The 27,714-nt window shown below is 38.7% G+C and overlaps 1 protein-coding gene across 1 annotated transcript; it reads right to left on the bottom strand.

The window, feature by feature from the left end:
* Positions 1-488: 488 nt before the first annotated feature.
* LOC107571280 (regulator of G-protein signaling 20-like) lies at positions 489-27,021 on the bottom strand. The gene is made up of 5 exons (XM_016257597.1): positions 26,892-27,021; positions 24,516-24,700; positions 15,788-15,868; positions 5,548-5,782; positions 489-883 (listed from the first exon to the last, which is right to left on the bottom strand). Exons 2-5 carry the CDS (start codon positions 24,695-24,697, stop codon positions 701-703), a joined length of 681 nt encoding a protein of 226 aa, XP_016113083.1. The 5' UTR covers positions 24,698-24,700; positions 26,892-27,021; the 3' UTR covers positions 489-700.
* Between the last annotated feature and the right edge of the window lie 693 nt (positions 27,022-27,714).

Consider the following 27,714-nt stretch of genomic DNA (forward strand, 5'->3'; position numbering starts at 1 on the left):
TTTGTACATTAAATGCAAATATTGCATTAAATCATAAACAGATGCCACCACAGAGCTGGAGTGATATTTTTACCTCAATATCAGTCTTTTTTGGGGTGTATATGTGTAAGATCTATATTTATTATTTCACATTTAATTGTAAACAATCTAGACTGAAACTACTTGACAGCACCAGTTTCCACTGACACTTGTTTAAGCAGTATTATTTTCTAGCCTATCCTAATATGTGAGGCAAGGCACAATTACGGCTCTGCTATTTTAAGTGCTTATTCATGCACTGACAGAATTAATAAAATATATTGTATTTGAAATAAAAATAGAACTAGAGCACAAGTGTACATAGGGCCCAAAATGTATGTGACTGGAAATAAATAAATAAATACATACATACATAAATAACATTTGTAAAAGCCATATGTTATTCCAGCCATTTTACTACAAATATAAAATAAAATTTAAAAAAAATAATAAAAAAAATCAGAGGGCACTCTGTCAACAAAATACAATAACAAGTGGTCACAGGAGATGCAGTTGATATGTGTGTAAATACCAGATGTGTATGCCAGTCTGTCTTGGCTGACCTGATCACTTGGGATGGATGGTAAGTGTAAACAGGGCCAAAGGGATCTATCTGATATTCAGGGAAGTGTAATAGGCATGTGTCTAAAGTCTAGGTCTTGTGTACATTCATATATGTATGTTAAGACTCGTTGACTTCAAGGCTCTGTATGAGGTCTGCGTACATGCTGGAGTTCATATATCGTGGGTAGGAGTCTCGCTGCATGAGCTTGTAGATCTGCTGTTGTGCCTCATCAAACGTGCATGATGAGGGTTCCAGCATGTTCCTGTTGATCACTTCACGTGCATGTGAATCCAGACTTACCTATATATGCAAAGACAGATTTCCAGATGAAGTAATCATAACCACTTAGAATAAGTTATCTATGTTACAAAAACTGGTGAGCAGTCTTGCTGTATTACTTCTACCAGGGCCAAGTGTCACAAACTACCTAACAACGCAAAAACATTGTTAATACATACAGTATATCATGATTCGATGCATCATGATATAATTGAACTGCAATAAAGACAGAGCCAAATGTATGAGACAGTGAGAATGAATCTGTTTAATTCTGAAAATAATAATCATAATATTTTCCACTCACCCCACTGGCCAGAACTGCATCTCATAGAAATGGCTCTGACTACACTATGCTAGAGTTAAGAACCTTATTTGAAACATACAGAGCACACATGGCCACATGTAAAGCAATAAAAATTGTGCTCTGCATTTAACCCATCCTAGTGCACAAACGCACATGCACGCGCACACACACACACACACACACACACACACACACACACACACACACACACCATGGACATACCACTACCGTGGGGGTCCCTACATATCCCTGCCAGTACTGAGACTCAAAACATTTTGGTTACAAGACTTTCTAACCGTAAGGCCACAACTGCCCCCTAACTACTAGGTTTCACTTGACCGTGAATCAGCATCTGATGCTATGGAAATACATTTCAGTTGTGACAACTGCCTGAAGTCTTTATAGAATCATGCAAATTCATTGGCTGATGATGCTTGGCGCTGGCCAGTGTGCACCATGTAAGCATCAATGTCATCATATCCCTTGAACTCTCTCTCCTGTGAGACCACGTTTCATTTCTCCATCGTCATCGACTAGAAGTAAGAGTTCTCCTATTTAGTGTTGTGTAGTAAGATGCCAATTTGTACATCCTCTGTCATTTTAGTCCTGAGAAACTGAGCTGAAGCCTTGAGGTTCTGACCAGGGGCATGAGGAAATTATTAATGGAGCTATAAATTCTTTGTTCTTCAATTGTCTCCTGTCAGGTCAATCCTGTCTCTGTTGCTATGATCTTCAAAGAATCATATGCATTCAAACCCTGTGGGGGTATTATATATACTATATATTGGAATATAATACATATTCCAAATGTATTAACATTTTAGGAAACTGTTGATCATGCCCAGAATTTATGAGAGGAAAAAAATATATAATTATCCATCCATCTATGCAGCCATTCTCTATACAATTTTCTCGTATGTAGGGTTGTAGAAGTGCTGGAGTACCTCCCAGCATCTTGGACTGAAATCAGGGAAACATCCTTGGCAGCTGGCCAGTCCATCACAGGGCTAATTTACCAACACATTCTCACTCCCAACTCGTCTCATATTGACGCTTGGTCAGGACCCTTTGGCGTCACTTTTTGACACATAGGGTACCCCTTTAGCATAATTTGTCGATGTGCATGGTCCTCCATTGCTTTAAATAAGAAAGCCTTGGCATCAGTATGCCAACGCGAAAGGCACTGGGAATTTTATCGTCATGATTAAATTATATATTGGGTAATAATATTGCCATTATTACATATATGTTGGGGTGTGATTTTTAAATGTAAACAGTTTTATTTACATTACACTATTTACACATTTATAGGCACATAACCCAACCCCTGTCCCTAAACCTACCATTTGTCAATAAAACACAAGATATAACAGGCAGATACAGCTACAGTCATAATTTATTAAAAAAATATTAATATTCCAAGTCTTCCGAGGCAAAAACGATTGATTTGTGAGAGGAATAGACACGATCGCTGTCTCCGTCCACTGTAAAGCTCAGATACTGTGTGCAGTCTGTGCACAAATTCAAAAAACGCTGCCAGAAGAAGCCTTAAGTCAGCTTTGGTTGTGAAATGTCATTGGCTCTTGTGTGTCTTATGACCGATTGCGTCATACGGGAGTATCTTTTTGAATGAGATGTGAGTGTGTTAACGGTGCGGGAATCATTTTTAGCTATTAAAACCTTATGTTTTACTCACTTCTGCACAGAAAGATATCGTAGACTTGGAAGGCAACATGACTTGTTTGTACTGCTTTTTTATGGTCAGTTTTTGCAATAAATACCCGTGACTGTACTTTTATTTGCCTGCTACATGTTTTTTATTGTTCAGAAGGGGGTAGGTTTAGGATAGGGGTGGGGTTAGGTACTCCAATGAAAGCAAAAATGTATATGACATTATTTCTGTTCTTACAAATGCATGCAAACCATTAAATTAAGACAAACAACTGAAAACAATGGAGGACCCAGCACTTCGAAAAGTGACGCTAAAAGGTTACCTTGAGCGTCAAAAAGCAAAGCTAAGGGGTCCTGACCAAGCGTCAATATGTGACAAGTTGGGAGTGAGAACTTGTTAAATTTACAGAGAAAATAACACATTTACACTCTCTTACACAAGCACATCTATAGGAAATTTGTGCCTTGAAGTCATTTACATTTCATGTGTCTTTGGCTTTCGGGGAAAACCAGAGTAAACCTGGAGCAAACCCATGCCAAAACAGAAAGGCCTCCAGAGTCAGTCTCAGTCAGGGACCTTTTTCCATTTCCATTTAGTCATTTAGCAGATGCTAAATCTTATCCAAAGCGACTTACAAATGAGAACAATAGAAGCAATCAAAACCAACAAAAGAGCAATAAAATGCAAGTGCTATGACAAGTCTCGGCAAGTTTTTTTTTTCTTCCTGTGAGGTGACAGTTAATATTGAGCAAGGAATATTACCAATGTCGACAGGACTAGAGTGACCAGAGACTTTCTTCTCACCTTTTACAGAGTTTGCTCTGTTTCCCTCAATTTATAATGCTGGGGAACAGCTATATGGTTGTGGTACAATGATACTCCATCTACCCTATTGAGTTGCAGGGCAATGCATTAGTTTCTGGGCCATGCATTACCATTCCCTGTATGTTGACCTCTGTTCTGTGGGATTCTTCTCACTGTGGTCTCTCCAAAGGACTCTGCTTATGGCAAAGGAAATTCAATTACTTGGAATAAGATGCAATACAGAAAATTCCCTCTTCTTAGAATGGGTATTATGACTTTATGATTTTTCTTGTATCCAAAACAGACATCAGACTGCACTCTTTTGGGTCTGAGATGGATTTTCAGACTTTTGAAATACCATTTCAGAATGCTTACGCTAAAAACAAACATTTTAGCGAATTTAACCAGAGGACTGGTTTATAACTCACATATTTATATTCAGATTGTGTAGAGACATATGTAAAATTTGCCTTCAGGAAGCGGCATATAATTTTAGAGCCCTTGTAGTCCAGATTTCTTTACCATGCGTTTTTACAAAATGTACAGATGCACCCTCTGAGGCTCCAGTGCATCCAGAGCATTCTGAAATATCTTGACAATTAGTTGGTTATAGCACACTTAGCAGCTGGCGACGCATATTTTCTAGGACTGGAGTGAAACCTTTTTAAGCTGACATGTCTGTCTCCACCCCATGTTCAATGTTCAAAGGCTTTTCACTGATTGCTGGGGCTCTTCGAAACCTTACCTCACACCTTCTTCAAGCAATTTCTCCTACAGTTTAACTAGCACTTACACACATCAATACATCTCTTTTCTCTGGCGTTTTCCCAAAAAGCAGGCTCAGGTATCCCCACTGCTTAAAAAAACACACATTGAACACTTCACATGTAGATAATTACAGACCTGTCTCTCTCCTTCCATTTATAGCAAAAGCACTTGTATTAATTGTTTTCAACCAGGAATCATCTTTCCTTTCACAGAATAACCAGCTGGACATTAACCAATCAGGTTTCAAAAGTGTCCATTCATCTGAGACTGCATTACTATCGGTCATTTATAAGCCCTGTGGATTACAAAAGCTGATTCCAAATCTCAGTTTTCATTCTGCTGGTTCTATCTGCTACCTTTCACACAGTGACTCATAAGATCCCTCTGTCCAGCCTCTCATCAGTGGGTATCACAGGAGCGCGTGACACCTCATGGTACCATCATAGAGAGGCACAAAAATACACAGCATATGCAAAAATGCAGAATCCTTGACAATATTCAAGACAGAGCTGAAAACTCTTCGCTATTGTTAACACTTAACTGCTTCCTACTGAATATATATACCTTTTTGGCGGGAAAGATGACGCAAATGTTTGCTTATAAGATGCTCAATATGTGATGATTCTATACACACTTCAGACAATCTCCAACTTGGTAGAGTTTACCATAGTGTTAGCTATACATTCCCTCCTCAGGGAACCAGTGCTATATAGCTAACCAAGATGTTTTGAAAAACAGATCAACAAACAATACAGGTCTATATACATGATGGTGACAAATACACTGCCTGTCCATAAAAAAAGGTGCACACTTTAATATATTATTTGGACTGCCTTAAGCTTTGATTATATGGTTGTTTGAGAAATAAAAAGCTACTGCATGCACTGCATCAGTTAGGGTTAAAATAATTGTTCCCAAACAGCATGCCAGAAACATTAATCACTGCAAAAAAAATGGTCAATCCTAAAATCAATATTTTCAAAAAAAAAAGAAAAAAAAAAAAGTATTTGCTTATTTAAATCCAAACAGCTTTCTTTCTTTCTTTTTTTTGGCCAGACAGTGTATATTCAGTATATATTTAACCACAGTGTGAGCAAAATTTAAATGCAGAGTGTGTAACCATGTGGATCCATATACCTCTTTAGGTGACAATACAGAAACGTAGTCCTCATATATTTGTTTCACAGTCTGTTCTACCATGGTTTTGTTGGTCTCTTTATTTAGATCCTCACAGGCGAGCCAGAACATCAGGTTTTCTTCACTAAACTCAGTCTTAAGAAACTGTCGGAAGTGCACACGACCTTGTGCACTTTTTATTAACCGCTCAAATGACTCTCCCCATGTGTGTACCTCCTCCAGGGTGAGCTGAGGCCTATAAAAGAAGTGGTGTCAGAAAATAAAGTTCAAAGTTCAAATTTATTTCTAAAGCACTGAATGAAACTACAATGTTGACCATAGTGCTGTACAAACAATAGAGCAATTAGGAGAGGAAAACATTTTAAATAATAACCGTATATCTAATTTAGGAAATATAAAAAGAGAAAAACTTTAAAAGAACAGTTGAAATATACCTTAATTAAAGACAAAAGTGACACATATGGCACTAGCAAACTTCGGTTATCTTTTGATCGAGCGCTATCATAAAAAAATGTTTTCAGATGGCTTTTAAACTTACTGAGCGTCAATACGTCCCTAATATATAGCGGCAGGCTGTTCCATAATTGTTCCTTAAACTGGAAAGAATTTAAAGATCCATCTTTGATTGTCAAAAGAATTGCAGGTTCAGTTCACTCAACCAATTAGATTTCACGTAGCATTTTCATCAGTCAGTTGTGGAGGTCTGATTGGTTAAAGCTTTATTTATATAGCACCTTTTAAAACAGTGTATACAAAGTAGCCTACTTTACAAAGAGATACATATATGCATTCGCAGAAAAGACATATAGTAAAACAAAGAAGCTAATAACCAGTTTATGTTAAAACAAAAACACAGCAAAAATACAAACGTATTGTCCGCACACTGATGTTAACAATACGTTTGTATTTTTGCTATAGTTTGACTTTTTTTTGTCCTGCACCTGAGCCCTGTGTGGGTTTGTGGGATGTGCACAACTTTTTTACACTTTGGTTTTTGAAAACAAAAATACAACAATAAAAAAATCAAGGAAAGGCCCTGCACAAATCTCTTTTGAGACTACTTTTTAAAAGTGCATAATGATAACTTTTGATAACGTTAAATTCAGGTGCGAAAAGAATTAATATCTATAGCGCATGGGCACAGAGAGATTTGACACAGGACACAGTTTGAGTGAGAAGAGAGACACGTTTTAAGTGCGAGAGCAAAGGAAATCCGCGCGCGAGCGGAGAGATTCGCACTCGCGCATTATATTAATGTGCTTTCGCGCTACAATAATGCGCTCTCGACATTTGTCATTAAAATAACGCCATACATGGCTTTCTAACATTTACAGATGGAGAATATAACTGTGAAATGTAAGTTATGCATTCAGGAAGACAGCACATCTCAAACACATTAAACAGCGCGAGTAGTGTTTCTGTCAGCGGCACATGCAGCCGGGCATGACGGGCCGAGCCGCTTAAACTAATATGTGAAACGAAACTATAAACTATGTCTTACCAGTTTTTAAAGGCCTTAATATGAAGCTTGTCACATGTTTAGAACACATTAGATTAAGCACTTTCTCTGCAGCAGCTCAGTCTGTGTCCTCCGCTATATTTTCAGATGCGCTACTATCAAACTACTGTATATCGATATAAACGGTATTGCCTCATATCGAATCGCTTATAAAGAAAATATCGATATATCGTACAAACTCGATATACCTCCCAGCCCTACTCTATCGGCGACAAGGGATTCACATGTGATAAATGCAGGGAAATAGTTAGGCTGACAGAGAAGATTTCAGAACTAGAGACACGCATCCAAACTTTAACTGAGGACAGTGATAATGTGAGGGCTGTAGATATGGCTTTGGATGTGACTAGCTCAGGGACTCCTGTACATTTTTCGATTCCGGTTACAGAGCCCGTGCAGCAGGGCAACTGGGTGACTGTGAGGCGGCATAGTCGCGGGTCAAAACACCACTCTTCCGTTCCGATCAAACCATTAAACAGGTTCTCCCCACTCAGTGACACACCCACTGAGAAACCTGATCAAAGTGCTCTGGTTATTGGCCATTCTATTGTATGGAACGTGAAAATAGAGACACCAGCCACCATAGTGCAATGTTTACCGGGAGCCAGAGCGCCTGACATCTTGGCAAATTTAAAAGTGCTGGCTAATGCTAAACGTAAATTCAGTAAGATTGTTATTCACGCCGGCGCTAATGATGTTCGACTTCGCCAGTCGGAGATCACTAAAAATAACATTAAAGAGGTATGTGAACTTGCAAGCATGATGTCAGACACCGTAATATGCTCTGGTCCTCCCTGCTTACCGTGGTGATGAGACACATAGCAGACTGTCATCACTCAGTGGCTGGATGTCTAAGTGGTGCCCACAGAATAACATAGGTTTCATAGATAATTGGACAGAGTTTTTGGGGCAGACCTGACCTGTTGAAAAGAGATGGTCTTCATCCCTCCTGGGGTGGTGCCACTCTTCTCTCTAGAAACATGACATATAGTCTTAGAGTTTGCAATTGACTAACTGGGGCTCAGGTCAGGAAGCAGACAGACTGGCTAAACTGACTGTCTGCTAGCCGCCTCACATCACAGAAGTCAGTTAATTCTCAGCACATAGAGACCCTTTCACCTAGATATCACACTGTCTGTTCCCCGAACTATAAAATTCAAAAAACGTCCAAACCAATTTAAGAGTAACAATTTAATTGATGTTCAACAAATAAAAAACAGATGTAATACGCATAAACAAATGATAAATCTTGGCTTATTGAATATCAGGTCCCTTTCTACGAAACCACTTTTTGTAAATGATATGATCACTGATCATAACATAGATGTGCTCTGTTTGACAGAAACCTGGCTAAAACCTGATGATTATATTATTTTAAATGTGTCTACCCCCAAGATTACTGTTACAAACATGAGCCACGTCCAAAAGGTAAAGGGGGAGGTGTTGCTACAATTTATAACAATATTTTCAGTATTTCTCAGAGGGCGGGCTTCAAGTATAACTCGTTTGAAGTAATGGTGCTTCATATAACAGTAATGACTTTATGAACTACTTCTTCCAAGATCAATACTATTAGAGATACAATTGTAACCATGCAGCCGTCAGCTACAGTATAGCATCAGATGCGCTATAGATCCCCTGAGGAACAATTCCACTCATTCTCTACTATAGGAAAGGAAAAATTGTATAAACTTGTTAAATCATCTAAACCAACAAAATGTATGTTGGACCCTATTCCATCTAAGTTCCTAAAAGAGATGCTTCCATAAGTCATAGATCCTCTTCAGACTATTATTAATTTGTCATTGTCATTAGGATATGTCCCCAAAACCTTCAAACTGGCTGTTATTAAAGGGTTACTCCACCCCAAAATGAAAATGGTGTCATTAATCACTTACCCCCACGTCGTTCCAAACCCGTAAAAGCTTCATTCGTCTTCGGAACACAATTTAAGATATTTTGGATGAAAACCGGGAGGCTTGTGACTGTCCCATTGACTGCCAAGTAAATAACACTGTCAAGGCCCATTAAAGACTGAAAGACATCATCAAAATAGTCCATCTGCCATCAGTGGTTCAATCTGAATTTCATGAACCGATGAGAATACTTTTTGTACGCAAAGAAAACAAAAATAATGACTTTATTCAACAATTCCTCTCCTTCTATTCAACAATTCCTCTCCTTCACTGTAGCGCCATTTTGGAGAGTATCCACTGAACGCAAACTGCGTATGCTGTTCTGTGTCAGCCGCACCACACGGATACACTGTTTTCATTCAAATCAAAGCGTAAATAAATGTAGAAAACGTATCCATGTGTTGTGGCTCACACAGACAAGTAAAACACTATACACAGTTTACGCTGCGTTCTCATTACCTAGAATATCAAAATCCACTGCGGGCGGCAGATCCTTTTCCTATTTTTAGCGCCCAAACTCTGGAACAACCTATCTAACATTGTTTGGGAGGCAGACACACTCTGTCAGTTTAAATTTAGATTAAAGACCCATCTCTTTAACCTGGCTTACACATAACACACTAACACATTTCTAATATTCAAATTCGTTAAAGGATATTTAGGCTGCATTAATTAGGACAACCGGAACCGGGAACACTTCCCATGACACCCGATGTACTTGCTACATCATTAGAAGAATGGCATCTACGCTAATATTAGTCTGTTTCGATATCCATTGGCTGGGGGACAGCGTGCTCTTGGCAAAATTGACCCTGAGTCCCAGGCATTCTAAGTGGCTGAGGAGGAAGGATCTGTGAAATAGTAGCTCATCCTCCGACTGGGCCATGATGAGCCAGTCAGAGGTAATTCAAAATGTTGATTCCCATCTGTCTCATCGGGGAAAGAGCCGCATCCATGCAAAAGTGTGAGGAGCTAGGGACAGTCCAAAGTCAAGGACCGTGTATTGATATGTCCCTCCCTCGAAGGCGAATCTCAAGAATCGTCTGTGGTGGGGGGCTATCTGGATGTGAAAGTAGGTGTCTTTTAGATCCAGCGAAAAGAACTAGTCCCCTGGGCACACTTACGAGAGGATCTGTTTCAATGTAATCATCCTGAACAGCTGTTTCATGAAGGCACGGTTCAAGTGCCTGAGATCGAGGATGGGCCTTAGATTGCCATCCTTTTTGGGGACAAGGAAATAGCTGGGGGAACCATTTCTACAGCTCCTATTGCCAACAAATTCATCACCTCGGAGCACAGGACATGTGCGTCTTTGCTCTAAACTGAGGTGCGAAGCACGCCGCTGAATCGCGGAGGTCTTTGAGTGAATTGCAGTGAATAACCAAATTTTTTTATCCCCAAAACCCAGTCTGGCACTCTGGCGATGGCCTGCCAGGCCTCAGCCCGCGTGACAAGGGGTTGGATTAATTCGAGTGGCTGGTTGCCGTATAGGGACCCCACACTCAGAAGAAGAATTTTGCTCTCTTTTTAAAACGCTTTAAAAAATGCTTCACTAGACTTAATGCTCTCATAGCGAGAGCAGTCAGCCCCCGTGCGCACTGCCTCAGCGTAGGCGTGGCCCAAGACGCGTCCAATTTGAAGCTGTCAGTGATAATCATTAGTGACAGAATTCTCTTTTAAGCCGCCTAAAAAGATCAAACCACTCATTAGAAGAGGAGTACTGATGATCTTTATGTGTAAACACTCATGTGCATTCTTTCAGATCCGCTCATAGTGGACGAGGGGAGGGGCGGGGCCGCCTTCATTGAAGAAGACGAGCCGCGAGCAAAGCAGAGCGAGACATGAACTCTCGTAGTGAGAGTGATCTGTCTCAGTGAGTGCAGCCTCAACGTGGGCGTGGGCGTGGCCCAGGCGAGAGGCACATTCAAATACGAAGTTGTCAGCAATATTGAATCATTGGTGACAGCTTTCTGCTCTGATCCTCATAAACGGATTGCGCCGCTCGACAATGAGAGGCACCGATCCGCACGTGTATAAACACTGGCGGATCAAAGAGCTACGTGGAGAGTGATGTACGCGGGGGCTTTGCCGGCATTAAATCACTCATGCCTGATCGCTCATCCCCGGGAGTTCGCCATTTCTTCCTCCGAGTAACTGGGAGGAGAGAAACACAAGAGCGGGCTCAGCAGGGCTCAGCATGTGAAAACAAATGATACAGGAATTTCATGTGTGTGTGAATGAATGTGTGTGAAAACACACAAATGCGAAGCTGCCAGCGTTCTGCTTTGATCTGCCTAGGAGGATTAAGCCGCTCTGTGTAACGAAGGGTGCTGATCCTCACGTGTAACACACACCGGCAGATCAAGCACGCATGATGTGAGCCAGCATGAAATTGCTCAAGCCTGATCGCTCAACCCGCGAGCTCGCCGTTGCTTCCTCCGAGGTAACTGGGAGGAGAGAAACATGAGAGTGGGGAGGCGGGGCCACCTTCCGCGAATGAACAGGGACAGACTGCTTTCGTGTTAAAAGCAGCCCGTCTCTGTGAGCGCAGCCATAGCGACACACACACAAATTCGAAGCTGTCAGTGAGCACACAGGATCTGTGTCGGCGTGAGATCGCTCAGACCCGGTTGCTTAGCTCCCAGACTTCGCTGTTTCTCTCTCCGAGGCTCGCTGAGAGAGCAGAAACGGAAGGCGACTAAGTTCTTCAATAAAGGTGGTCCGCGAGTGGAGAAGAGCAAGACTCATGCTCTGAGTGAGCATTCTGTCTCAGTGAGAACGCAGCTCACTGCCCTTCTGCGGTGGATTAAAGTGCAGCGGGGAGAGCGAGCACGCTGGTACAGTGCCGAAGACTTTCTGAGAGAGGAGAAATGGGAGTCTTAAATGAAGGCGGTCGGCGAGTGGAGAAGAGCGAGACTCATGCTCGCATGGGGTCTCCCCAGACAGGCGACGCACTCACTGCCCTTCCGTGCACGAGCCACACTCGCAGCGCGACATTTGCAACAACGTCACAAATAAGCTCTTTTAGGCTCACCGGATGGCGGCAGGGGATAAGCTGCGGCAAATCAGCTAAGCAGAGGGTCACTGGTTCAGCTTGATCCGCTGCGAAGGCGATTCTACGGCGAGAGGCTTCGAGACTCGTAGATCAGCTAAGAACATAGTCGCCGCTGAAGGAGAAGAAATCTGAGGATCCTATTGTGAAGTGCTGCTTATATAGCCAGATGCCCCACCCATTCTGGTGGGCTTAGTCGCCATAGGCTCGTGCAGCTCTGCTGCTGAGCCATTGGTTCGTTTTTTTAATTCAAAGCACGAACCAATGGCCATGCAGTTACACTGCATTATTGAAAGGCTTCAGTATTCGAAGAAAAATTTGTTTTTCCCCATAGCGTCTTAACAAGATGCAGTAGGAATGAACTCTCTGCTGAAACCGGTGCTGAATTGATCTTACGCAAATCTCTGATTCTCTCAGGTTGCGATTTAAGAACTAGGAGCAAATACTAGACTTTTGGGACTTCAGTCAAACTCCGTTAAATCGCATCCTCTGTATGTGTGTGCGTATGTGTGTGTGTGTGTGTCTGTGTGCTTTTGGTTGTTAATGTATCCTTAGAGTAGCAAATAAATTCTTTCATTATAATCATTGTCTTGTGTTGTATATTTTAAAGTTAAAACTTTGCCCAGATCTTGCTACCTAGCTCGTAGCTTAATAAATCATCCCTAACAGTTATTATGACCTTGGCCAGGGCATAATACAAATATCAAAATTGTTAAGATATACTGATCTTTAATGTTTCGCTGGACGAACAGTTGATAAAGTGTAAACTATCAATTTTGAATCAGTTTTAATCAGGTTGACTCCGAATCTTTAGATTCAAATTCTGAAAAGAGCTAATTTACTACACTGTGCATACTACAGTCTCCGTGCTGACTGTCTCAGACACTAATATTTTAGCTGAATCACTGTCAGGCCATCTGGGATTTCAGTATGGAGATAAAGGTTAGGGTTATAATTATTCAGTATTACATGACATTGTGGGTGTATATTAGAACAGTTTGGTGTATTCTTGGGGTGTCTGGCAGAGCGTTAGGACCCAGAAGCGGTGAAGCGTGATGCCAGACATAACAAGCAGATATTCTTAACCACACCTATCCAACCGTGAATCTGCTATGAGCAAGAGGTGGAGTGGAGGTGCACCGCAAATAAAACCCCGCCCTTTATTCAATATTCCATTTCACTTGGAAATACATCACAACACTGAAGTCAGTTGCAACTTCCGGTTCGCGGGTACTTTGATATTAATATTTTTCAAGGTATTGAAGTTAGAAATTCCTGTATCACTAATTCACGTACTTTGTCAATAAGATAAAAGTGGGTTTTGTTCAAAGTAGCTATTATCCACATAGATCTTTGATATGAATATTTTTTGGTAATTTGTTAAATATCGCCAGCTAAAAAGTAACAAGTAACTAGTACTTGTAATTTAGTACTTTTTGAGAGGAGTACTTTGTACTTTTCCTTAAGTACTGTTTTGACACCAGTACTTCTACTTGTAATCGAGTATTATTTCAGCAATGTACCAGTACTTGTACTCAAGTACAAATTTTCAGTACTCTTTCCACCACTGCTTAAATGTCACTCTTGGTTATTAGTAGGGATGCACCGATACCAATACTGGTATCAGTATTGGGCCCGATACTGAGCTCCTGTACTCGTACTCGTTAAAATGCCCCGATACCAAACGCCGATACCACACAGCATGTGATAAGCGCCATATTCAGACAAAGAAACACCGACAACAGAACAACAGACAGCAGAAAGGAGTTAAGGATGTCTACTACGAAGTATATGTATGCAATGAATATAATGTTAAACTTTCAGAATTAACGCCTGTATAGCTGGTGTGCGCGAGCTGATAAACAAAGAACACTGAGTGGATTGAGTGCACGACGGCGCAGATGCTTGTCGAGTGAATACGCCTTTCTCACAGACATCACTGGAAAGTTTGTAGTTCGGTCGGATATGTAAAAAACAAGTAAGTAAAACAATGCACAAGTTACTTAAGAGAAAGAGAGAGAGAGAGAGAGCGAGAGAGAGAGAGAGAGAGATGCGCGTGTGCACTTCTGTTGTGTCATCTTTGATGTTCACTCACTTAGCACACGCATCATTTGGATTAAAACGAAATTGTAAAAATAAAACCATTCATAGGGGCATTCACTATAAACATCATTTATTTTCAACCATAGGCATACACGACTTTCTGGCGAAAGTGAATCTAGCAGCCTGTGTGAAATGCGCTAAACTGTCCTACTGTCCTCTCATTCTGCATCAGTACAAATACCTGCATGCGTTGTTAATGTTTCTGCATTATATGAGTGGCTTTGGAATATAAATCGCAGCACGTTTCAGATGAAAAAACACGACTTCTATTTCTGAAAATATCACAGTTAGGAGATTTATAGCGAGTGGTTCCCTGCATTATTATAGCAAAGCACGTGATTACAGTACTGAGCCACTGCAATGGAGCAGCTTTACCACAGAGCAAAAAAATTAACAGTGAAAGTAACAAACACTTGTAAAATACATTTTAATGGGCATAATTAAGTGTGAAAATAACCGAAGGATATACAGTGAAACCAAAAATGATTCAGAGACCAGATATCATTTTTTATATTTTTTTAATAGTGGGTGCAGGACACTATAGTTCATTTATGTAAGTGAGGATAGCAAAATAAAGTAAACGGTGACAAATCATACCCAAAAATTCTTCATACAGTGGACTACCAGTAAAATTGATACAAATTTGAGTCCAAAAATTATTCAGACTGAGTCTGGGAAAAAAACTGAAGTTGAGGTTTTCATGAAGCTGGATGACAGCATGCCCAGGAGACTACAGGCTGTCATTGGGGCTAAGGGTTGCCCGGCTAAGTATTCATAGTTGTGTAAATACTGTCATACTAACAGCTGTCTGAATTATTAATTAATCTATTACATACCTTTCTATCAAAATTATCTAACATTATCAAGATGAATTTGTTCTGACACAGTTTAACTCTGAGTTCTTGTCATATTTTATTAACATTTTCTAAACTATAGTGAATAAACTGTGATAACGTGAGAAATGTTGAAGGTGTCTGAATACATTTTGGTTTGACTGTATCTATTTTATAAATCAAGTTAACCAACTAACATTATACATACCCTTTTGGTTTCTGTACCCAATATTTAAAAAATGTACAAATGCAATTAAAATATCGGTATCGGTACTCGGTATCGGCAAGTAACAAAAATAAAAGTATCGGTATCGGGCGAGTACTGGAAAAAGTGGTATCGGTGCATCCCTAGTTATTAGAAAGGTATTACAGCATATAATTTGTCAACCTGTTTTGTTTTTGTTGTGACGTGATCGAGGTAATATTGATTCGTTCATTATATAACTAATATAATATATAACATATATATTATTACATAACATTCATTTGTCTCCACCTACTGGCACCAATATGTATTATGGTCACTGAACAAATCAGTGAAGGAGTCTGAAAAAACATTTTGGTAAATGGATTCAAGAGACTCCCAGTCACTGGAGTAAATCAAAATTCCAATGACTAGGAAGAATGTGGGTTGAAGAAAAATAAATAAATAAATCAAGAAACTCAAAAATTCAAGTAACATTCAAGAAACATATTAAAATAATAAAAAAAGGCATATCACGACCCCATTCAAAATTCCTAAGAGGAAAGTTCTTAAAAGTGAATCCTCTTTGCAATATCATGTCATTTAAGATATTAAATTTATAATAGAACTTACATTTGGTTGGTATCAACGTCCTCTTCATTTTCGGAGATCGTCATCAGATTTCTTTCCTCCTTAGCAGAGCGTACTGTCAGACTACACACACACACACACACATAATAAAAACATGTTTTTTTTGTGACGCATGAACATCCACTGTGTGACACTTGAAAGTCTCTGGGGAAGTTCCTAAAGGATAATAGATGAGCACTTCTAAGCTCATTCTAATTGGACTTAATGAAGTTTCCTAGCACACCTTTACTCTCATGAGAAAATCAAACAACAATGCTAGAAAAAACAGGAACAATTCACCCAAAATGCACTGCAAAACAATTTGAGGGTTCATAACAACTTGAGGGTAACTAACATAATTTTCATTTTTGGGTGAACTATTCCTTACTGTCCGCTGGACCCTCCGACTTTGGCGCTAGCTTAGTGGAAAACTAGTTTGATGTAGAAGAGAGCAGAGGCCTTTTGCACAAAGCCGGTTTTGGTTTCCAGAGCAGGTTTTATTCTGGGTTAGAGATCGCAAACCCAAATTGGACTAATCATCTGTTAACAAAGTGACACATATCTGATGCAATAAAGCCACTCCTCCATCTCTCACTTCAAATGAAAGCAGTTTACAGTCAAAGAATTTTAGAGACAAGATTGCCAGACTACTCTGAGATTGTTCAGCTAGCTTCATGCAACAGACCACGTGTTTTAAGCAAAGGAGTTCTGTGGATCGGCCTTACTAGTGGTCCCTTGAGCTTCCTATCTTTCATGAGCTCCACCGGTGTTTCTCCATTGGTTTCATTTACATTTACATTTAGTCATTTAGCAGACGCTTTTATCCAAAGCGACTTACAAATGACAATAAAAGCAGTCAAAACTAACAAAAGAGCTGTTGCTCTTATACCGATACTTTTATATATAAGTGAAAATGACAAGTCTCAGTTAGCCTAACGCAGTACACGTAGCAAGGTGTGTATATATATATATATATATATATATATATATATATATATATATATATATATATATATATATTATAATAACTCTGAAGTAATGAATTTAGGTAAATGGTTTCTTGTAGGGCTGTGTTCATGGCAAAGTAAAACTCACATAATCAATGATCCCAGGCTTGATAATGCTGTCCAATGATGATGCAATCATGGTTTTTAATAGAGGTCGACCGTTTGATCAGTTTTGCAGATTAATCGGCACCGATAATAGATTGCTGGAACTATCAGCTGTTGGCAATTGGCAAAATCGGCTCCATGCCAATAGTTTTTCTGGGTTGTGTCCTTTGCTGGAGTGGATAGGGTCTGATAGGAGAGAAGGGTCTGCTGTCATTATACATTATGAGAGTGGCCTCTAGAGGCTGAATCACTGACACCTTGTACTGTTTGTTTTGGCACGTGAGACTGTGCGCTGCACAGAGCAGGACATTTCAGATGCAGTTTTAAAACAGAAAAGGTGTGTATACAGTATTCTATATAGTACATGTTTTCATATGACTACAAAGTAATTCATTTGTTGACTAGATGGTGCATTAGTGGAAAAAGGGCAGCAGTATGTTTGCTGTCAAGTCTGAGATGATGCTAACATTAGCAGCACCACAAGTGGTTAAAACAGTGTGACTAAAACACATGCAAGCACAGCCCAAATGTATAACGTCATGATTGTTACCATCCAGCTGGAGACATTAATGTATTTGTTAGCCAGCAAAGTTGCATATATAAAGCTAGTGATGTGAGAAAGCACATTGATGTGTTCATGCAGCCAGCAGAAATCCTGCCACACCACAGAGCACCATTCACACAATTTTCCATTACATTATATTTGTCCCAAATCAGTGTTAATGTACATATTGACTTCACCCTAGGCTGGAAGATTGTGTATTGTGCATTTTTCAGCGAAACCTTTGTTTTTCTGTGCTCTAATATAGTCAGCTGTAATATAGATTGCACTGAACTTTAAAGGGGTCCTATTATGCTTTTTCACTTTTTCAACTTAAGTTAGTCTGTAATGTTGCTGTTTGAGCATAAAAAAGATCTGCAAAGTTACAAAGCTCAAAGTCCACTTCAAAAGGAGATTTTATTTAACAGAAATCACTTTTCAAAAACTACAATGAATGACTTGTTTGGACTACAATGCATATTTTCTGGGATTTGTGATATCACAAATATTGACGAATGGGACTAGACCTGGTTGAGCTGCACTAGAGAAGGCAACGAGTGTTATTACTATGTTGGAGACATGCTAGCTTTCCAAAGGCAGACGAACTTAGAGTGGTTACAATCATCCGGGTTTAAATTGCGCTCAAATTGATTTGATATTGACGCAATACTTACACTGAAGCTTGCAGGCGGCTATGGTAAGGGGCGTGACATTTCCCGACCAGGCGCCGAGTGGTGCCAATCACAACACACACTGGCCCAGCTAACCAATCACAGCACATTTCGTATTTCAGAAGGCGAGCCTTCATTTGATACAGGAACTATTCGAGTTGTTCATGCCAGACTGGGGAGAGAGGTGTTGTAATAATGTAAAATATGTGAAAAATAATGTGTTTTTCGAACAACCTAGTATGAGAGCCTGTTCAAGTACACCCCCAAAACAAAATCAAGATAATAATAGGACCCCTTTAAACTCATCTGCCTCTTTATTAATTTCTGAAGTGAACCTTTACCTGTTTGACAATATACTGTTTTGGACTGCCACTTGAATTGAACGTGACATGTCTGGTGTGTGTTACACCTGTAAGTTGTCCTAGATGCGACACAACGCTGCACTTTTTGTCCGGTGTTATTGGTGGGAATATTTTGTTACTTTGATTAGATAATCATGAAGTGTACTAAAATTTAAGCAAACAAAGTGTGAGAGTATACAATATACATATTGCATGTAATTTCGTAAATGTAATACTTAAATATCATGCTTAAATATATTTTACGTTTGAATTTATATGAAATGGTAGCACTTTACCATAAGATTCCATATATGTTTAAATTTTAAAGCTTCATTTGTTAAAATTAATGAACTATGAACTAACATTACATTTAGTCATTTAGCAGACACTTTTATCCAAAGCGACTTGGAAATGAGAACAATGGAAGCACTCATTAATGATCAATGTATAATTAATATTTAATATGAATATTTTTATTCCATATGAAAAGTATGGTTCTGTACTCTGTGTGTGTGTAATAAAGTTCAGTACTATTTTAGTTTTCATATACAGTATCCATCATTAAAAACTAGCAATTAATCAGTTATCTGCCACTGTGGCCCAACCAAGCTATCAATATCGGTAAAATCCAGTTTTTAAATGTCTGATTTATCCTTTCTGTAAGATTTGTTTGAGGGTGGTAACTAAGTTTTTGAATTGTTCCTCACAGGGCCGCTGCTGGCCAAATGGGTGCCTTAAGCAGAATTGTATTGTTGTGCCCCCTCCGTCAAATATTATAGAAGTAAAAAAAAAAAAAACTACTATAGGGCACAAAATAGAACTTTAATCAAATATAAATATAAATAAATAAATTGTAATTAAATTATATTATTTACAAATTACAATTGTAGCTCTATTATATACATACAAAATTCTGGCATGAAACTCTAGATGGCACAGTCCAATAGGTCTAACTCAGTCTGACATAATGACATCATCACATGGTCCAGCTGATGGTTCTCTCATGTATCGGTAGCCAAAGAGCGAATCTGTGATCATACAGCTGGAGCAAAACGCAGTCTAGAGCATGTAATCACTATAAGCTGATAGTAACAGACATGAAACAGGTTAAATTGAATAATTGTATTATTACACACCAAGTGTGCGGTCGATTCCAGCTGCATGCAGCATCAGAAGCACGCGCTTGTTGCAGTCATATCAATGACAGTGTTGCGGGAGAAGGCAAATAAGAGTTATAGCTTAAGATCTCCGTCTACGGTTGTCGTAGTCCTGAGTGAAATGCATTATGGGTAGTGTAGAAATGTGTTCGTGTGACGTGTGTTCTCGCTGTGCTGTGTAGTTCAGAAACGGAGGAAGAACGTTTATATTCTGCTTTTATTTCAGTTCATTTAAGTCAGTCCACCCAGGGGGTTTCAAGCACTGTAACCCTGACACTTATCTACACGAGAGAGTAAAATAGCATGCATCGGCTAACTTTGTATGTCTCATCATTGCACGAACATGAATTAACAAGCTGTTACGCTGCCACTGGGACTATGAACTGGAGAAAGTAACAACAGTTATCAAATTACTTACAGTAAATTATGATATTTGCTCAGGTGGGTGCTGGGGTCTTATCTATCGGATTGTAACATATATTCAGTTGTTAATTAACATTACACATAGTGTGCGTCTAATTAGAGTTAAGCCGGTCGGCATGGTAGCCAAGGCTCACATAGTCATTGGCCACTATTGTTAAGCCAATCAGCAAGGTAGCCAAGGCTCACATAGTCATAGGCCACTAGTGTTAAGCCGGTCGGCATGGTGGCCCAGGCACACATAGCCCATAGGTCACTAGCATTAAGCTGGTCGGTGTGGTAGCCCAGGCACACATAGCCATAGGCCACTAGCATGAAGCCGGTCGGCGTGGTAGCCCAGGCACACATAGATAGTAATACATGCAGTTCACAGGGCTCTTCGGAGCAGCAGCAGTACATATGTCTTGGCAATAGATCTGCTGTTGGGGTGTGTTTTGTCTTGATTTTGGCTTGTATTGTCCATTCTATGTATCCTGCTTTGTGGGTGGTTATTTCATATATGTTATATGTGCAGCAGCAGTATTTCTTACATGCTCACAGCAGCATGTTGTGGATGTATTGGCAGTAGCAAGTCTTGGTACTTGCTCTGCCGCAGCAGCGTAGCAGATCTATACCGCCAATAACAAATACATTAACATTGTCATGTACATTACCATGACAATCATTCCGAGAGTTGTCATGACAGAAATACAAAGTTCTGGCATGAAACTGTAGATGGTGCAGTCAGATAGGTCAAACTCAATCTGACATAATGACATCATTGTTACACAGCACAGCTGATTAGTTCTCTCCTGTATCGGTTGCCAATGAGCTCGCTGCGCAACATTCAAATATATGACTAGTGCTTGCTGTAGCAGTTGCAGCGCACTTCAGAAACCCTCCACCTTCCCCAGCTCCCCCTGTATAGATCTGCTACAGGGTGATTCATGTATGCTATATGGGGATTATTTCATGTATGTCATATGTGCAGCAGCAGTATTTCTTACATGCTCACAGCAGCATGTTGTGGATGTATTGGCAGTAACAAGTCTCGGTACTTGCTCTGCTGCATCAGCGTAGCAGATCTATTCCGCCAAGACCAAATACATTAACATTGTCATGTACATTACCATGCCAATCACTCTGAGTGTTGTCATGACAGAAATAAAATATGCACAGTACAAACACATATATTTTGTAAACAAAACTTTTATTTTGGATGCGATTAATTGCAAATAATCATTTGACAGCACTACTACTAACATTTTATGTAGTTGCAAATTAATGAGAGTTAGATGACATGTGATTGCAAAGTTACTTATATTTAGTAGAATGTCTGAAGTAGACTATTGAAATACAGCGTTACTTTTTGTGAAAATTCTTTCATCATTTATTCACTTTCATGTCATTCTAAATCTGTATAGTTTTAGGAGGCATGTAGCTAAATGTCCAGCTATATTGCCAGCTATATTCTATGCTAGCATTCTACTCTACGGAAGTACATCACAAGGTGCCTTCCAGAATCTGTTGACAATAAAATAATTTTTGTCTCTTAAATTTTTTCCCTCCAAAGACGAGGCAACACATGAGAAAAATAAATGTTTGCTAGTTTAAGTTACATGTGTTTGGTAAGGAAGGAAAAGATTAATGAAATTGCAGATTAATGGAAATTAAAGGTATGGTTCATTGCAATTTCCCTTTTTTAATGTTAGTTAGTGTGTAATGTTGCTGTTTGAGCATAAACAATATCTGCAAAGTTTCGAAACTGAAAGATCAATGCAAACGGAGATATCGTCTTTTAAAATTCTGGCAGTTTAATGCCTACAAAAACAGCTGGTAGGGACTACAACAGGTTACTTCCCGGGTTCGTGACATCACAAACCCCAATAAACCCCCGCCCTCGGGAAAAGGCAGCAAAGGGGGTGAGGCCTGCACTGCTTTAGAGAAGAGGAAGAGAAAACTTGAGGTGCAGGTAAAAATCTATTCATATATGAATCGCAATTCTGTCTTCTAATGATTCTAATGGATTCACAAGTTTCAAAATCAATGTTCTAAAGCAGCGGTTCTTAATACTGTTCCTCGCATCCCCCTGCTCTGCACATGCTCTGCATCTCTCTCTCTCTCATTCAGCTCAGCTCCAAAAATGAACTGTTACAATTATACACTTGTTTTCACATAGCTATGAGAAGTGTTAAATGCAGTTGCAAATGCACTGTATTAAAGCTTTAATCAGGACAAAACCGTATATTAAAAGCTAACATAAGCAGTAGCATTTACAATAACAGCGTATCTAAAAGTATGAGACAACTACAAACAAAAAACATAGGCCTACCATTAAAAGCCGTGCTCTCACAGGTTCTGCATGATCCTCTTCAATAATATCCTCTGCTTCTCAATCGGGCTCAAACTGATAAGCAATATAAACTACGTCTTGTTTACAATACAACCGGAGCACATGCCGCTGAGGTGAGGGGCTGGACGTTTAGACAGAGGCGGTTTAGCCAATCACAACACACTGGGCTAAAAATGCAGATAAAATATAATGATTTATTATTCAATTATCATTTTGACATATCTTTTCTAGGAATGCACCGAAATGAAAATTCTTGGCCGAAGCCGAACAAAATGAAACACTTGGCCAAATACTGAATACAGAACACGGTTTTTCACATTTTCCCCTCATGTAGGCCTATTTTGCCATTGTTTTTTTCACCATTGCATTAAGTAAATTGCCAAAATGTGCTTTTTACTGTTTTGTCCTGCTTTTCGAATAAAAAAAATCAATTACAAAACAACAATTTAAAAATATTTACTTAACACTGATTTTTTTTTTTCATTTTAGCAGACATTATACCAACAAAGCATAATTAATAAGTTGCTGAGCAGAAAATACTTATTTTAAAACATTAGAATATATTGCAGAAGCCAATTTGAACACTATGTGTGAATGTAATAGGCCTAATATATGGATTAATAGAGCTGTTGTAGGGTAATTATTATTATCATTATTATTTTATTTTACAGAACGACAGTAAAATTACAATACTATCATTTATGAATGTCGATGGAGTTGTTGCTTTTTCTCGGCTTTTAGTTAGGCAGGAAGATCTCAGTGCTTCTTTTTGTTGACAGCAGCATGCAGATTTATAAATTATTGTCATTACGAATTTGGGAAGATGTTTGACGCACGTATCACATTGTCACGTGCCTTTAAAAAAATTCACAAAAATGTTACTGAGCAACTGACGAGTAACAAGTTCAGTGCAGATTTTCCTCACGTTGGACCCTGAACCCTGGCGCCGCGAGCTCGTGCAGCGCTTGAGAATACATGCAATTCGTGCGTGCATTAGAAAATATAACATTCTGCAGTTGATTTACTAATCGTTTAAAGGTAATTTCGCGATTTCAATCATCATACAGTAACCTAACCACCAGCATTAGCCACCTCTTCTTCTCATCGGAGACGTGATGCAGCACTAAACAGTCTCTCGCTCTCGGTGCTTCGTGCTTGTAATGATTTCTGCGTCTTTCTCTGATAGTTTTAAATACGTTCACACTGCCGACATGTTTGCTGCATTAGTGCGTGCCTCTATTTGATCGCCTTTGTCATTGTTCGGTACATATGATTCGGCCTTTTCGCTTATTCGGCCGAACACCGAAAGAGATTTTTTTGCTATTTTCGGCCGAATAATTTCGGTTGCCGAATATTCGGTGCATCCCTAATCTTTTCTTTATTTAAAGGCTTAAATGTGAGGTTTACCTTTTATTAAACTTTTTCAAAGTTATATCTGAACATTTACATTAGATATTTCAACTTGCTATTAAACGGTTGTCAGTTAAGTTGTCATTTAAAATCCGAACATCTTTGGTAATGTTGTTTTAGTGATTATGCAAACAAAAAGTAATTTTATTTGTTGTTTGTTGATTTTTAAATATAAAACTTGGTGAAGTGATTGTACTTTTTTAACATCTCCAGCATATTATAACAATACCGTGATAATACTGATAACTGTGATAATTTTGTTCACTATAATTGTGATAAGAAATTTTCATACCATTACATCCCTAGCTACAGATATTTTTGTTTGAGGACAGTTTGCCTGTTATAGAGGCAATAAACAACAAAAAATTGCCTAAACAAAGGGAGGAAGAAAATCAGCAACTGGTCTCATAATCTCCTAATTTGCTTGTAAAAATAATAATAATAATAATAATAATTATGTGTGTAGAACTAATTTCTCATCTTGCATTTTGGCTAAGCCTAACCCTAACTAAAAAAACGTATAACTCCTTTTATTTATAATGTACTGATACAAAATTATTTGCAAAGTTCACTTCATATCACCACATCACATTATCAAGTTTCTATGAGGTAATATGTTGTGGCGTCAACATTCTGTGATGGTCCCATAACATAATATGCTGAGGCTATGACAAAACTAAGTAAGCTAGGCTGCCTATTGAGAAACCACGCTCTATTTCATGTAAAACATTTAAAGATGTTTCTTACCAAGAACAGCTGCAGCAGCAACACCAACAGAAGCAGCAGGCATTTGAGGGAGAGTTAAACAAGCCAACTGTTTGGGTGTTCACACTTCCCAAGATGTGAGTGTTGGGGGGAGTATTCTGCACTTCGGTTGCATTTCCAGCATTCTGTGGTGGACATTTTCCCATCTCCAGTTCAGACGCCATTAGCTACAGACAGAACTTTCAGTTTACCAAAATGCTTCACACAAGTGAGAACATGATCTGTGCAAGAGTTACCAGGATCATTCCACGAAATTGGTTTGTATTGTGGCATCTCAGGCTATGCAATTTATTATTTTATGACTATTTTTCTACCTTATGTTTTGGGATTTTTGTCAAACCCTGTTACTGACACAAGCTTTACTAGATACTATAGTTTAATTAGAACTATGTGATAGTTTTTGTTGTTGTTGTTTTTTTACATATATGAGCAGCATTTTAGTTTCTCTTTTCACTGGGATTGTTTCAAATTTTGGAATTAAATATTTTTATTTTTTTATATTTGTCATTCAGATGTCAAAGAACATACTAATTTTGGTGGGTGACCACATGTCAATTAAGAAACATTTATTTTTTACAAGAGAGATATTAAAAAAGGTCTATATAATAAAATATAAAGTTACAATGGAAAAACCTGGAAGGCTGTATCAAATATAAATATATATAAATATATTTTTACCATTTTTATGACATTAATGACAGTAACAGGACTGATGTCATAGTCACAGGACTGACCAGAGTAACAGGGATGACAGGACACACATTCTTCAGCACACTGCACATATTTGTTTACATAACTGTACAGATATATTGATCTCGTTCAATTATTAGGCAAGGAAGATGATCAGATCTTGGTCTTTCATCTGAAACCAGACCAAGATCTTGACTTTCTTGAACACTGCAAGACTGGGGTGAAGGTCTGCAGTCACCTTGCTGCTCTTGTTTGTAATTTAATTTACATGGATGCATTATTGACAATGAGTTATGGAAAAAAGTTTTATTGAGACTGATCATCCTATCCGGTCTTTAACAACAATAGTAATAGTAACAATACCAATAACACTAACTAAAATGTAACTCATGCTCATATGCCATTGAATGATATACTGTAGGCATTAGCGCAATAATACAGCCAGGGTGACCTTTAAATATGTTTGCATTTTACACAGACGATCTTTAAAAACATGGTGACACCTAATCTATGTCATCCCTGTTTCCCACATGTCAAAACCGGGCTGCCCCCCTAATATGATGCCAGGGGAAACACTGTTATTGAGGAGTGAGAGAAATATGCTTATATTTTAAATGTTGGAATCCTGGTTGAGAGATGATGTAACCTCCTAGAAATGACGTCACTTAAATGTACATTATTTTACATGAGTTTTCTGATGAGGGTAACAGAGCTGACATGAAATCAGGGGATACCAATAAAATGATTTATATTTTATAGGAAAAAATAATAAGCAAATGTGATTTTTGTATAATTTTGCCTTCATTTTGCAAATGAAAATTGAAATTGAATGAAAATGGAATGAAAATTCCTGCTGAAAAATAAAAATCACATTGAGGTACAGGCCAAAAATCTTACCCTTCCCAGCATAAATGCTATTTAAATTATTAAAAATAATATTTAATTAGCTTTTTTAATGTAATATTGATGAAAGCATACACGGTATTGTTATGTATTTAAATTGCATATTTATTTGTTATCATATTAAATCTATATTAGATTATTTCTAAGGGATTCAAAAGGCTCCGATTTCGTGGAATGACCCAACAATATGACAAAAGTACACATTCACAGTTGCAGTGCTTAATTAATTTAAGCAGCCCTCCAGGTAGGAAAGAGGCCTGCATGCCACAATACACAACAGACATGTAGCAAACATTTATATCCAATGAGACCAATTACAACAGAACACCTGAACTCACGTTAGCAAACACACGTTAAAACATGCACATAAGAGATCACTGTGATGTTTATATTCATGCGTCTTTTTCTTCATAACAATAATAATTTTCAAACAGCATAAATAAACTTATATATATATATATATATAATTGATCAAGTAAGACATGTCACATATGTCTGTTTTCGCTAGTAAATCAAAATTTAAGCCACAAAGAAACTGTATGATGAGTGTTTTCCTAAATTTGGACGCACAGCTGCATCAATTACCTTCATTGTACATAGGCTACATTTCTTTCCCCCTTTTTAATCATGCTATTTGTATAAGAAATGCTCGCGATATGCACGCCTCTGTAGCAGACTGCATACATCTCTTATCTATACAGATTTGCCTCAGAATATGCAATAATGCACACATGCATATAACTAAAACACAATAATGAAACCCACCTTTTCTCCATTGGTGTCCGGTAAAGACTAACTCCAGCCCTCGTTCACACACCCATCAACAGCAAGCTCTCGCTCAGCTTCACTATCCCGCACGCATGCGCGTCAATATCTGCTTCAAACGCACTCTGACGTGCACATAGCCTACAATCGGATCCAACCTTACACGAACCGTTTAAATGGTCTTAATACAAGGTTTTGTGTAGCGTAATAATCAGAATATATATATATATATATATATATATATATATATATATTGCCCCCTAATAGTCGACCAGAAGGGGCTTGGTTGACCAAAAATATTTTTAGTCGCCTAGTCGCAAGAGGGGTGGAGGGGAATTCCACAGGCGAAGTCACAGCAGCCCGTGACGGACAGATCATTAACGGCCGGCCATGGTACCCAGGTGAATCAACGTTGGATTATGTTTCGATTTTGCAAATTGGATCAACGTTGCTATTGTGACATTGTTTCACCGTTGAAATCACTACGTTGTTTCACCATTTTACCTTCAGCATGGGTGAATTAAACTTGTTCTGTAGACGTTGGATTAACGTTGAATTATGTGCCGAGTTTGCAGATTCGATCAACCTTGATTTTGTGATGTTGTTTCACCGTCGTATTTTCAACATGGGTGAATACACAACTGTAGCCTACATTCAATTAGAACCTAGTTTGCATTTAGATAAACACTGTACATTCATAAAGGTTAAAAATCAAATGACATGGCAGCAATGGCTTTACAATCAACTTCAATAAACATGAAGTTTTCATAAAAAAAGTTTTTGTAAAATAACATGCATATTTTGCGCTGCACTTGCAATAGAA

Source organism: Sinocyclocheilus grahami, unplaced genomic scaffold (assembly GCF_001515645.1).
Source record: "Sinocyclocheilus grahami isolate Dianchi unplaced genomic scaffold, SAMN03320097.WGS_v1.1 scaffold1575.1, whole genome shotgun sequence".
In the NCBI taxonomy this organism is placed as follows: Eukaryota; Metazoa; Chordata; class Actinopteri; order Cypriniformes; family Cyprinidae; genus Sinocyclocheilus; species Sinocyclocheilus grahami.